The sequence below is a fragment of the Monodon monoceros genome, unplaced genomic scaffold, assembly GCF_005190385.1.
Source record: "Monodon monoceros isolate NGI ecotype Baffin Bay Population unplaced genomic scaffold, NGI_Narwhal_1 Super_Scaffold_5, whole genome shotgun sequence".
NCBI classification, from domain to species: domain Eukaryota; kingdom Metazoa; phylum Chordata; class Mammalia; order Artiodactyla; family Monodontidae; genus Monodon; species Monodon monoceros.
This window is the reverse complement of record NW_021703782.1, coordinates 31,033,782-31,046,551: the sequence shown is the minus strand read 5'-3', so window position 1 is coordinate 31,046,551 and position 12,770 is coordinate 31,033,782. Positions and strand designations below refer to the sequence as shown.

Sequence of the window (12,770 nt, the reverse complement as noted above, 5' to 3'; positions counted from 1 at the left end):
ATCAAAAGAAGCGTGACATTTTGTGACAAATGAAAATTTTATGAAATTCACATTTCAGTGTCCATAAAGTTTTATTGGAATACAGTCATGCCTATTTACATATCATCTGTGGCTACTTTTGCGCTACAGGGGCATGTGGAGTAGTTGCAGCAAAGTCTGTATGGCCTGCAATGCTGGAAATATTTACCATCTGGCCCTTTGCCGAGAAAGTTTGCCACAATTGCTTGTTCCTGGATGACTGCCACAGCCTCCTACCCTGTCCCCCCTCCCACTCTTGTGACTTTTTTAAATAAGTTTTTTATTTTATAAGTTTCATCTGTACTATCTTGTGATCCAACATCTGAATACACTAAAAAGTGATCATCCCCAGAAGTCTAGTTGGTATCCGTCACCATACAGTTGACCTCATTTACCCATTTTGCCCACCCCCACCTCCCTTCCTTTCTGGTAACCACTAATCTGATCTCTGTATCTATGAGTCTGTTTCTATTTTGTTTTCTTTGTTTGCTTGTTTTTGTTTTTTTTTTGATTCTACAAATGAGTGAAATCATATGGTATTTGTCTTTCTCTGTATGACTTATTTCAGTTAACATAATACCTTTAAGGTCCATCCATGTTGTCACAAATGGCAGGATTTCATTGTTTTTAATGGCTGAGTAATATTCCATTGTGTATATATACCACATCTTCTTTATCCATTTGTCTATTGATGAACACTTAGGTTGTTACCACATCTTGGCTATTGTAAATAGTGCTGCATTGAACATACAGGTGCATATATCCTTTTGAATTAGTGTTTTCGTGTTCTTGTATAAATAGCCAGAAGTGGAATAGCTGGGTCATGTGGTAGTTCTATTTTGAAGTTTTTCAGGAATCTCCATACTGTTTTACATAGTGACTGCACTAATTTACAGCCACACCAACAGTGTATGAGGATTCCCTTTTCTCAGCATCCTTGACAACATTTGTTATTTCTTGCTTTTCAATAATAGCCATACAAACAGGTGTGAGGTGATATCTCACTGCGGTTCTGATTTGCATTTCCCTAATAGTTAGTGATGTTGAACATCTTTTCATGTGCTTATTGGCCATCTGTATGTCTTTGGAAAAATGTCTATTCAGATCTCCTGTACATTTTTAATCTGGTTGTTTGTTTTTCTATTGTTGAGTTGTATGAGTTCTTTATATATTTTGGATCTTAACCCCTTATCAGATATGTGATTTGCAAACATCTTCTTCCACTCAGGAGGTTGAATTTTTATTTTGATAATGGTTTCCTTCACTGTGCAGAGCTTTTTAGTTTGATGTAGTACCATTTGTTTATTTTTGCTTTTGTTTCCCTTGCCTTTGGATTCAGATCCACAAAAACATTAAAACTAATGTCAATGAGGTTACTGCCTATGTTTTCCTCTAAGAATTTTATGGTTTCAGGTCTTACATTCAAATCTTTAATCCATTTTGAGTTAATTTTTGTGTGTGGCATGAGATAGTGGTCTAGTTTCATTCTTTTGCTTGTGGCTGTCCAGTTTTCCCTGCACCATTTATTGAAGAGACTATCCTTTTTCCATTGTATGTTCTTTGCTCCTTTGTTGTAAATTAATTGTCCATATACGTATGGGTTTATTTCTGGGTTCTCACTGCTGTTCTCTTGATCTGTGTGTCTGTTTTTGTGCCAGTACTATATTGTTTTGATTACTATAGTTTTGTAGTACAGTTTGAAATCAGGGAGTGAGATACCTCCAGCTTTGTTCTTCTTTCTCATGATAGTTTTGGCTATTTGGGTTCTTTAGTGGTACTATTCAAATTTTAGGATTATTTGTCCTAGGTCTATGAGATATGCCATTGGATTTTTGATAGGGATTACACTGAATCTGTAGATTACTTTGGGTACTATGGACATTTTAACAATATTAATTCTTCCAGTTCTTGAATATGGAATATCTTTCCACTTATTTGTGTCTTTTTCAATTTCTTTCGTCAGGGTCTTACAGTTTTCCGTGTGTTGGTCTTTCACTTTTGGTTAAATTTATTCCTAGTTATTTTATTCTTTTGGTGCAATTGTAAATGGGATTATTTTCTTAATTTCTCTTTCTGATAGATCATTATTAGTGTATAGAAATGCCGTACATTTTATCATGTCATCTGAAAATCATGACAGTTTTTACTTCCTCCTTTCTGATTTGGATGCCTTTTATTTCTTTTTCTTGCCTAATTTCTATGACTAGGACTTCCAACCCTGTGTTGAATGAAAGTGGCAAGAGTGGGCATCCTTGTCTTGATCCTGATCTTAGATGAAAAGCTTTCTGCTTTTCACTACTGAGTATGATGTTAGCTGTGGGTTTGTCATATATGGCCTTTATTATGTTGAAGTATGTTCCCTCTGTACCCACTTCATTGAGTTGTTATCATAAGTGGATGCTGAATTTTGTTAGGTGCTTTTTTCTTCATTTATTGAGATGATCATGTGATTGTTTACCCTTCATTTTGTTAATGTTATGTATCACATTGATTGATTTGCAGATATTGAACCATCCTTGAACCCCTGGAATAAATTATATTTCATTGTGGTGTATGATCCTTTTAATGCATTATTGGATATGTTTTGCTAATATTCGTTGAGGATTTTTGCATCTGTGTTCATCAGGAATATTGGCCGGTAATTCTCTCTTTTTTTGTGGTGTCCTTGTCTGGTTTTGGTATCAGGAAAATGCTAGCTTTGTAGAATGTGTTTGGAAGGCTTCCTTCCTCTTCAATTTTCTGGAAGAATTTGAGAAGGATAGGTCTTAAATATTCTTGGAATGTTTTGTAGAATTTGCCATTGAAGCCCTTTTGTCCTGGGCTTTTGTTTGTTGAGAGAATTTTGATTGCTGTTTCAATTCCCTTACTAATAATTTGTCTATTCAGATTTTCTTTTTCTTCATAATTCATTCTTGGAAAATTGTGTTTCTAGGAGTTTATCCATTTGTTCTAGGTTGTCCAATTTTTTGGCAAATAATTGTTTATGATAATCTCTTATGATCCTTTGTTTTTCTATGGTGTCATTGTTATTTCTCCTCTTTCATTTCTGATTTTATATATGAGTCCTCTCTCTTTTTTATTAGTCTAGCTAAAGTTCTATTGATTTTGTTTATTTTTTTAAAGAACCAGCTCTTAGTTTTATTGATCTTTTCTACTTTTCAGTCTTTATTTATTTCTGCTCTGATTTTTATTATTTCCTTCCTTGTACTAATAATGGGCTTCATTTGTTATTCTTTTTCTAGTTCCTTTAGGTGTAAAGTTAGACTGCTTATTTGGGATTTTTCTAGTGTCTTGAAGTTGGCTTGTATTGCTATGAACTTCCCTCTTGTAACCACTTTTGCTGCATTCCAAAGATTTTGGTATGTTGTATTTCTGTTTTTATTCGTTGCTATGTATTTTTTTTTAATTTCTCCTTTTATTTCTTCAAAGACCCATTGGTTGTTTAGTAGCATGTTGCTTAATCTTCACGTTTTTGTAGTTTTCCCCATTTTTTTCTTGTGATTGATTTCCAGTTTCATACAATTGTCAGTGGAGAAGATGCTTGATATGATTTTAATCCTCTTGTATTTATTAAGACTTGTTTAGTGACCTAACATGTGATCTATCTTGGAGAATCTTCCATGTGCACTTGAGAAGAATGTATATCTACTGCTTTTGGGTGGAATGTTCTTTGTATGTCCAGTAAGGTCATCTGGTATGTGTCAAAGTCTGATGTTTCCTTATTAATTTTCTGTTTGGATAATCTATCCATTGGTGTAAGTGGGGTGTTAAAGTCCCCTACTATTATTGCATTACTCTCAATTTCTCCCTTTAAGTACATTAATATTTGCTCTGTGTATCTTGGTGCTCCTGTGTTGGGTGCATATACATTTGTAAATGTTATATCTTCTTGCTGGATTGACCCCTTTATCATTATGTAATGCCCTTTGTCTTTTATTACTGTGTTTGTTTTGTCTGTTATTCCAGCTTTCTTTTTTTTCCATTTGCCTGGAATATCTTTTTCAATCTCTTCATTTTCAGTCTTTGTGTATTCTTTCTTCTGAAGTGAGTATCTTAGACACAACATATAGATAGACCATGCTTTTTTATCTGTTCAGTTGCTCTTTTAGTTGGTGAATTTAGTCCTTTTACATTTAAAGTAATTATTGACCAGTATGTATTGCTGTCATTTTGGTAGTTGTTTTATGGCTGTCTTTGTAGTTCCTTTCTGTTCCTTTCTTATTCTCTTTCTCTCTTACCTTGTGTTTTGGTGGTTTTCTTTAGTGTTATGTTTAGATTCCCTTATCATTTTTTTCCTGGATTTACTATAAGTTTTTCCCTTGTGGTTACTATGAGGTTCACATATAACATCCTATGTAAGTAGTAGCCTATTTTAAGTTGGTAGCAACTTAAATTTGAACACATTCCAAAGCTTTATCTTTTTTACTCCCCATTCCCCCATTTTATACTTGTGATGGCACAAGTGGAGGCTTTGTTCATCTAGTTTTCAGGTCCCTTTCTGAGGGAATTATTTCATATTTAGTTGAAAGATTTGCTGTGTCCATGGTAGGAGATGAGTTTAGGATCTTCTTACACCACCCTTGAGCCTTCTTCCTTGAGTGATCACTCTTTTGTTATCATTCTCAGAGTCTTCCCAATGCATTGTAATAAAACTTTTGTTACAGAAACCAACTCCTCATGGTGGTTAACAGGGCCCTACATATCTTGACCTTGTCTGTCTCTCTGACTTCATCTCCATACTCTCTTCACTGTTTACCAACTATCTTTTTAAAATACTCTCTTGCATGTTCCAGGCTTACTCTTGTCTCACAGCCTTCACATTTGCCGTTCCCTCTAGAAGGTATGCACTTCCCAATGGTCATCACATAGCTTTAGCTAGAGTGACCAGCAGCAGCCATTACCCTGTTTCATTTTCTTCTGAGCAGTTATTATTGTGTGTAATTACCTTGATTATTTATTTGTTTACATGTTCAATATCTTTTTCCCTTCCCTGATTCTTTAGTAAGATTCTTAGTATAGGCAACTCAGTGTTTTTCATGGCTGTATCCCTAGTCCTTAGAATAGTGCCTGGCACCTAGGAGGTGATTAGACTAATGATGAACGCTATAGAATGGGTTGCAGAAGAGAGGGATTAGAAGTGGGGTGATGATGATTTAGGTGTCTGGTGCAATGATAAAGAGATGTGATGGATATTTAAACCAGGGCCATGCAGTGGGACCACGAGGCTCATAAATAGATACAACTTAACTGCAACTCAAAATATGCACATCCAGTATTTGGAGACACACACCACACACACACACACACACACACACACACACACATTTCCACAGATGACTTTATGCATTGCATTGAAATAACAAGGAAAACTGTTGTGTTAAATCAACTGAAGAATGTTTTCTAATTCCTGCCTTATGCATTTATTTCAGTTTTTACTCTCATACCAAACCACTTAATGTTTCTTGGTTTGAGAACGTTGTTTGCATATGTAAGGAATCCAAGGAACATGTGTTAAGCCCACAGATGTGTATGTATTCCAATTACTAAAAATTATATACCAACTTCAGTTTTCTCTTTTGAACCCAAATGATAAATTTAAGCCCCCAATTGGCATATCTTGATGTTTGAACTATCTATAGTAGTGTCTTTGGAAGGCAAGATGAGTGAAAATAATCTTCATTGAAAGTCTGTATGTTTCGACTTCACCTGTGGCTCTTAGAAATCTGCATGAGAGATACAAGGCAATGTTTTGTAGAATTTAAAGAAAATTTTTAAATTATGTGTGGATCAAATATTTGATACATAACAGTCCCTGATCACAGGAAAGATCATTAGATTAGCAAGAGTTTCAGAGTCAGGGAGCTGATACAAAATTCAAAGGTGTTTTCAGAGCATTTGCAAGACAGCCTTAAGCATTCACCTTTCTGGTCTAGCAGATGCTCCTCATGAACCCTGCTGGATTTTCAGAGGAGAGCAGTTCTTTGTTCTGTGCTGAGAGGTAGCCTCAGATAAAAACCAACTAACCAACCAACCAAACAAACAAACAAACTCACTCCTGCTTTTCTCCCATGTGAAGACCACCCCCACCCCAGCACACATGCACAGAGTACATGAAACTCTGTATTTATCAAATAACTTGTTTTTGAGGAAATGATTCTTCTCATTGTCACAGGAGTTTTTGTTTATTAAAGGATTCTTTACATTTAGAACTGCTTCAATAGGTTTAAATATTTGTTAGCAGATCATCAGCTGCGTTTCTGGAGAAGAACACCTTTCCATTTTCTAAGATGACTTAAATATTCTTTAATGAAGTAGATAATGCAGGGCAGGTATTATTATCCCCACGTACAAGCGAGGAAACAGAGGCTGGGAGAAGTGAAGCACCTGTGAGGTCTCACAGCTGGTAAAGGCAAGGTATCCTGGGTTCATTAGGACATAGGTCTCTTGAATGCCAGTTGAGTACTTTCCAAAGTGGGTAAGACTGTGGTTCTGCAGAGTGATCCTGGGACTCAGGGCAAGTCCTCCAAATGTCTCTCTGTCCCAGGTTCCTTATCTATAAAATAGTGTTTGAACTCATTTATTAATGAATTCTTCTTTCATCTGTAGGATTTTGGAATTTAATAATAGGGTAGAGAAACTTATAGCTAAAATATTATGATCTCTTTCCCTTGCAAATGTTAGTTAGAAATAAAGATTGAGAAAGAAACATCCGAAATCAGTAGGTAAGTTGGAGGGAAATGATCTTGGTTAGAACAAGTTGATTTATAACTAGCCTTTTAGGAATCACTACCACTCTATTTATATATAGGCCACAGAGACAGAGTTAAGTTTGTACTCAGACATCTGCAGAAGCGTTCTGTGGGACAGCCACTCACAGCTGAAGCACCAGAGGAGAGAATGATTACGCCTTTGCTCCATCCTAGCCAACTGTTTGGCATGTGCTCTTTTCTGTGCTTTGTAGCTTATTTAATGCTGTCCCCATCTGACCCCATCTGAAGGTGCTGTGGAGGGATTAGCCATATGTTTTTATTATTCTGCCTTCGCTCTCAGCCACATGCTTTGGAGAAGGCAATGTACTGGGTAAATCACACATAAATCACAGGTTTTATACTTGGGCAGACTTTGATTCCAATCCCAAGTTTGAGAGGTATGATCTTGGGCTGCTTATTTATTTATTTATTTTATAAATCTCAGTTTTATCATCATCATCATAGCCAACATAATTAATTACTTATTACAGTAAGCACTATGTCAAGCCCATTATCTGCATTGACTAATTGAGGATTTATAACAACCTGCAAGGTAGTGTTATTATATTTTCTATTTTATACATGAGGTTTATGAGATGCTGAGAGGTTAAGTAATTTGGAAACCATGTAGTTAGTAAGTGGCAAATCTAAATTTCAAACTCAGGAACAATCCATATTCTTAATCTCACTTGACACTGTCTCTCACTATGAGCTGGGTGTATCAGTCAGGATAAGCTATGCTGCAGTAACAAAAACCCCCAAATGTCAGTGGCTTAAAACAACAAACGTTTATTTATTGTTTCATTACACGTATTGGCTGGGAGCTCTATCAGCATCATCCTCATTCCAAGATGAGGCTGACAAGGCAGCCGCCTTTTGAAAAGTTAGCATTTATTATGGCACAGAGAAAGAGAGCACTACCCTTGCACTGTTAACACTACTATTACTGATGAATAATTTTTTTTGTGGGGGGCTCTCCTGGGCACTGCAGGATCTTTAGCAGCATCCCTGGCCTTGACCCACTAGATGCTAGTAGCACCTTTCTCCCAGTTGTGACAACTCCAAATTGCCAAATGTCCCCTGGGTGCAACATTATCCTTGGTTGAGAACCACTGCTTTAGTCTAAGATCTTGCAGTAAGCAGTGAAATCCTCCTCCTGGCAGTGATACAAGTCTCAACTCATTGGCCAGAACTAGTCACCTGAACCCATCTCACCACAAGGAAGCCAGGAAGTGAATCCTACAAAGAGAAACATAGGGGAAAGCAGAAATGTTTGGGAAACAGCACTAATGATTACCACAGATGGGGACAATAATAATATGTCATATGGACTGTTATGTGGATTAAATGAAACTTAGACATTTAAGTCAGTATGGACATCTAGGACAGTTTAGGCAAACTATATCCAAATCCAGCTATCCATCTGTTGTGGTAAATAAAGTTTTATTGGAACACAGACACGCCCATTTGTTTGCAATATTGTCTGTGGCTGTTTTCACACTACAGCAGGGGAGTTGTCTAGTTGCAACACAGACTGTAGGCCCCCAGAGCCTAAAATATTTAATATATGACCCTTTACAGGAAAAGTTTGCCAACTCCTGGTTTATAGAAACAAATTTATTTTGGAAGCGGGACTTTGGGGTAAACAGCAAAAATGGAAGATGATGCATAGTCCTGTGTCGATCTCTGTTTCTAAATTGTTAGTGTGTACTTAGCATTATGCACTTGTGCCTCTGTGATCCCCAGCTTGGGGCTGTGACAGGATTCACAAAGATCTGCATCTACTCTCTCTACTTGTATGATTCACAACTTGCAGCTACACCTTTAAGTTAAAAAAACAACTTTGTATTGATCTTTCTCATACATACAGAAAAGTTCACATGTCATAAGTCTACAGCCTCATGAGCTTTCACAGGCTGTGCTCACCCACAAGTGCCTTCCTGCTCCCTTGCAGACCTACTCACTGCTCTAGGGCACCCTGACTTCTAAGAGCAACAGTAGTCAACTTAAAAAAATTTTTTTTATCATGGACAGTTTTCAAACATGTACAGTGGTAGAGAAAATCATGAATGAACCCCATTGTATCTTTCAGCAGCTTCAAAAATTATTAGTATTTTGTCATTCATGTTTTATATACTCTCTCTCTCTCACTTCTCTCTCCAGATAGGTAGGTAGGTACATAGGTAGATAGATGGATGGGGAGAGATAAAATATCTATTATCTATACATTATATAATAATATAGGATGTATTAGTATATGTTAATCTGTATAATATCAGTTGGGTCCCCATTTTTATAAGCTTTAACTTACCTTTTCTCATTTGTAGAGATAGGGATAATAATAGGACCTGCATAAATCTTCCTAGGGTTGTTAAAGATTAATTGATATCCATAAAGCTCTTAGAAAAGCAGGTAGTAAGTATTCAATAAATATTAACCATCTCCATCAAAATCAGCACCACCTGGGTATAAGAAACTAATTATCAAGATCATAACTGCCCTCCCTTCCTTTCTCTAGGTCTATGCTGTGGTGGTAATTGCATCTGTAGTAGGATTTTGTCTGCTGGTAATGCTGTTTCTGCTGAAGTTGGCAAGACACTCCAAGTTTGGCATGAAAGGTAAGAAGGGTTGTGTTTATTTTACTTCTTATGTGGAATCATTTTTGGCTTCTGACTAATGCTAATTACCACTAAAGAAGGAAGCAGCTAGATTTACGATGACTAGGGGTGAAGGCTGAAAAAATAGGAACAAGGCTATGATACTACAAATCAAGACAGAGCAAAATCATGTTGATTATTCAGCACTACTCATTTTCCAATGAGGACAGTTATCCCAGAAGACACAGAACTGGTTTCTTGAGTTTCAAGTGCCTAATAATGATATAAAAAAATAGTACCCGAGTTTTACTTTTGTTTCAGAAAGGCAGGCCAGGCTGGGTGGCAGTAGGCTAGTTATGGACACATGTATTTTGTGTAGAAAGGTCCTTTCTGTTGTACATTTGACTTCTAGAATTTCCATGGTGTGCTTTTTGTGTTGCTGCTGCTTTTTCAGATTCTCATCTTTTGAAATTTAAAGTGTTGGGAAGCAAAATAAGAACAGCCATTGGAGGTACATTGATGCTTTGTGAATGAGTGGCTTTTTATTTTAGTGGAAAAGTTCATAGTGCTCGATTAAAAATTAGGATCTCTGTTGCCTCTCAGTAGACCATTGGTCTCTTTTAGAGGATTGAAAATTCATTTTGGGGGACGGGGGAAACGTATTTAAATGTTCTTGTGATACAAGTAGCCAAGAGTTTCAGTGATTAAAAAACATTTGCTCTGAAATTTAAGCGTATGTATTGACTCATATGTTATCGTTAAATTCTGCATGGTCTCTTATAAGTAGCCACTCGCTTGGGAAATCTGTGAGGAAGGTTTAGTGGTGTCTTTCTTAATTGTGTTGGGGAGACAGTCAGGTGGGCTTTCTTGATCTGTACGGTTCATTACAATTACCATTAATGTCACTTGCTTACTTGAAAGTGATCTTTAAGTAGCAATAAATTGTCCAATGTACACTGGGCTCTGGGGTGAATCAGATCCATTTCTGATGCTTTTTCCTCTGCCTTTGCTGGTGCCCATGACCAAGATTCCCAAACCTGAAATGAATGAGGAGGAGCCATGGTAAATTCAGCCTTAAAAAAACACCTAAACCTTCTCCTGACTCCCTATTTGGCCTGTTGATCCTTGACATTTCTTTTGAAGGAGGAAAGACCTCTCATTCTCCAATTATGAATAAGGCTTGGGAGAGGGACTGTACTACAGTGATTTTAATTAATGCTATGGTGGTGGTTTGCAAACTTGACTTTGCCTCAGAAACTCATGGAGAGCTTGTGAAAACACAGATTTCTGGGCTACCCTGAGAGTTTCTGATTTAATAGGTCTGCGGTGGGCCTGGAAATGGGCATTTCTGATGGTTTCCAAGGGATGCTGCTTTTTCCCAAGCATTCTCAGAGAATCACCTTTCTGTGGGATAAACATGGGTTCCCAGGTCTCTTTCCAAGCATGACAAGATGTGGGAGAGGCATTTCAAACCAAACCCACCCATGGCTTCAAAGACCTTTCTGGGTCCCCGTGTTCGGCTGGCGCCCAGGTCTGGCCTAGGCTTCTCCTCTCTATGTGTTAGCCGCCTCCCATGGGATTTTGTTCTCTTCATCCTGATCAGATGCTTTCTTTCCTTAGAGGCAGTTGGGGTGGATGTCCCCAAGCAGAGTGTTTACTGGACACAGCCAGATTCTAGCTCTGTCACTTTCCTGTCTTGAGGGTTGACTTGGAAACTTTCATCTTGTGGGCTCTTCAGAGAAAGGGTATGTTCAGGTCCTACTGGGATCTCAGAAAGGCTTTGGGAACCCTAGGAGCAATATTTGGGAGTCACTCCCCACCCCCACTTTGTGTTAAGAAAACAACAGAAGAATGATCTGTAAATGTGAACTCACTCTCTGTAGTGCAGTGATGGAGGAGAATAAAATGCAGACGTTTTGTTTCAGAGAAGATTGTATTTCATATAGTGACTCTGTCACTAAGGCTGACAAAGTATTTTATTTAGATAATTTGGGGTGACCACTGATGAAGCACCTATATTTTCCGGGTATAACCTAAGGGTACCGTTAATGATTGGTAAGAAAGATTTTACTTAACCTTGTCACAGATCCAGTAAATGACTTTCTTCAGGCAGTAACTACTAGAGCATATGTTTTACTCCCTTATTTTTAGACATAAATAAAATTATTTTTTAAATTTTGTCTCAGAGACTCAGGTTCTTGTTTAGAATAGCTTTTTTCCTCTATTTTTAGCTACACATCTAACTGTGCCGTGGTTTGGACAAAATGGGCCTGAGTTGAGGTTCTTGTTTTATTGGTCAAATGCTGAGCTGTAATTTAGGGGATCTAGAAGAGAAGACGAGGCTCATGCAATGAAACTGCCTAAAAAGTGGTGTTTAACAATTAATGTAAGTTAAAAGGACCTCTTGTATAGCATAGGGGACTATATTCAGTATCTTGTAATAACCTATAATGGAAAAGAATCTGAAAAAGATATATATATATTCTGGTGTGCGTGTATATATATATATATATATATACACACACACACACATATATATACATATATAGATGTAAAACGGAATCACTTTGCTGTACACTTGAAACATCAACTATTCTTCAATCAACTATACTTCAATCAGCAAATTAATGTAACTTAATGTACTTTAAATGCTATTAGAGCTGTTGAAAAAACATACATTTTTAAAAGGGGAGAATGTGTAAAAACACTATTATACTTCCTGAAATAGCCAGAAAACATGTCACTTGTGATTTCTGAATAATAATGGTATGAAATATGCATATCCTTGGCCAGAACAAGTGCCTTGGTTCTGTGTAAGAGGCCAATGGCTGACGTGCAAATGAGCTATCCCAAATTAATTCTTGCCCTCCTAAGCACCTTTGGGGAGATTCTACCGCCATGCATATTCCCTTGTCCTGGGGACAGACTGAGACTGAAGGACGGCAGCCAGCCCACTCATAGGTGTTTCCAGCTTTTTGCATCCCCAGCATTGCGCACTTCAGCCTCCACTGTTTCAATCCATGGTAGCAGCGTTGGGATTATAGATTACGGTTTAATACTATTGATTCAACTGATTCCCAGGGTAACACAAACCAGAAATCTCTTAAAATCACACTGCAGCTGCATGCAGGGCAACTCAAGATTTATGGATCAACCCTAGAATCCAAACATCATTGATGGCATTGCTTTCCATGGGAAGGTGATCCCTAAATTCCAAATCAGGGAGTTAAACCTAGATCTTAGAATACAGCAGTGAGCTGTGCTGTGTTCTTTGGAGATGGGTCTATGTGACTGTAAGCTTCATAGGATTTTTTTTCATCTGTTCTGTCAGTTCACTATAACCAAATCCTGATGGTGCAATCTAGAACACAGAGGCCAGACTGTGAGCTCCAGAGTTCATATTGGT

General features: G+C 37.4%; 1 protein-coding gene across 2 annotated transcripts in view; it reads left to right on the top strand.

Moving 5' to 3' along the window:
* Positions 1–12,770, top strand: part of NTRK2 (neurotrophic receptor tyrosine kinase 2) — a 399,796-nt gene that overhangs the window by 105,612 nt on the left and 281,414 nt on the right. For both annotated transcript variants that reach the window (XM_029203241.1, XM_029203242.1), the window contains one exon: positions 9,286–9,385. In XM_029203241.1, coding sequence (XP_029059074.1) covers positions 9,286–9,385 — 100 coding nt within the window. The remainder of the gene's footprint in view (positions 1–9,285; positions 9,386–12,770) is intronic.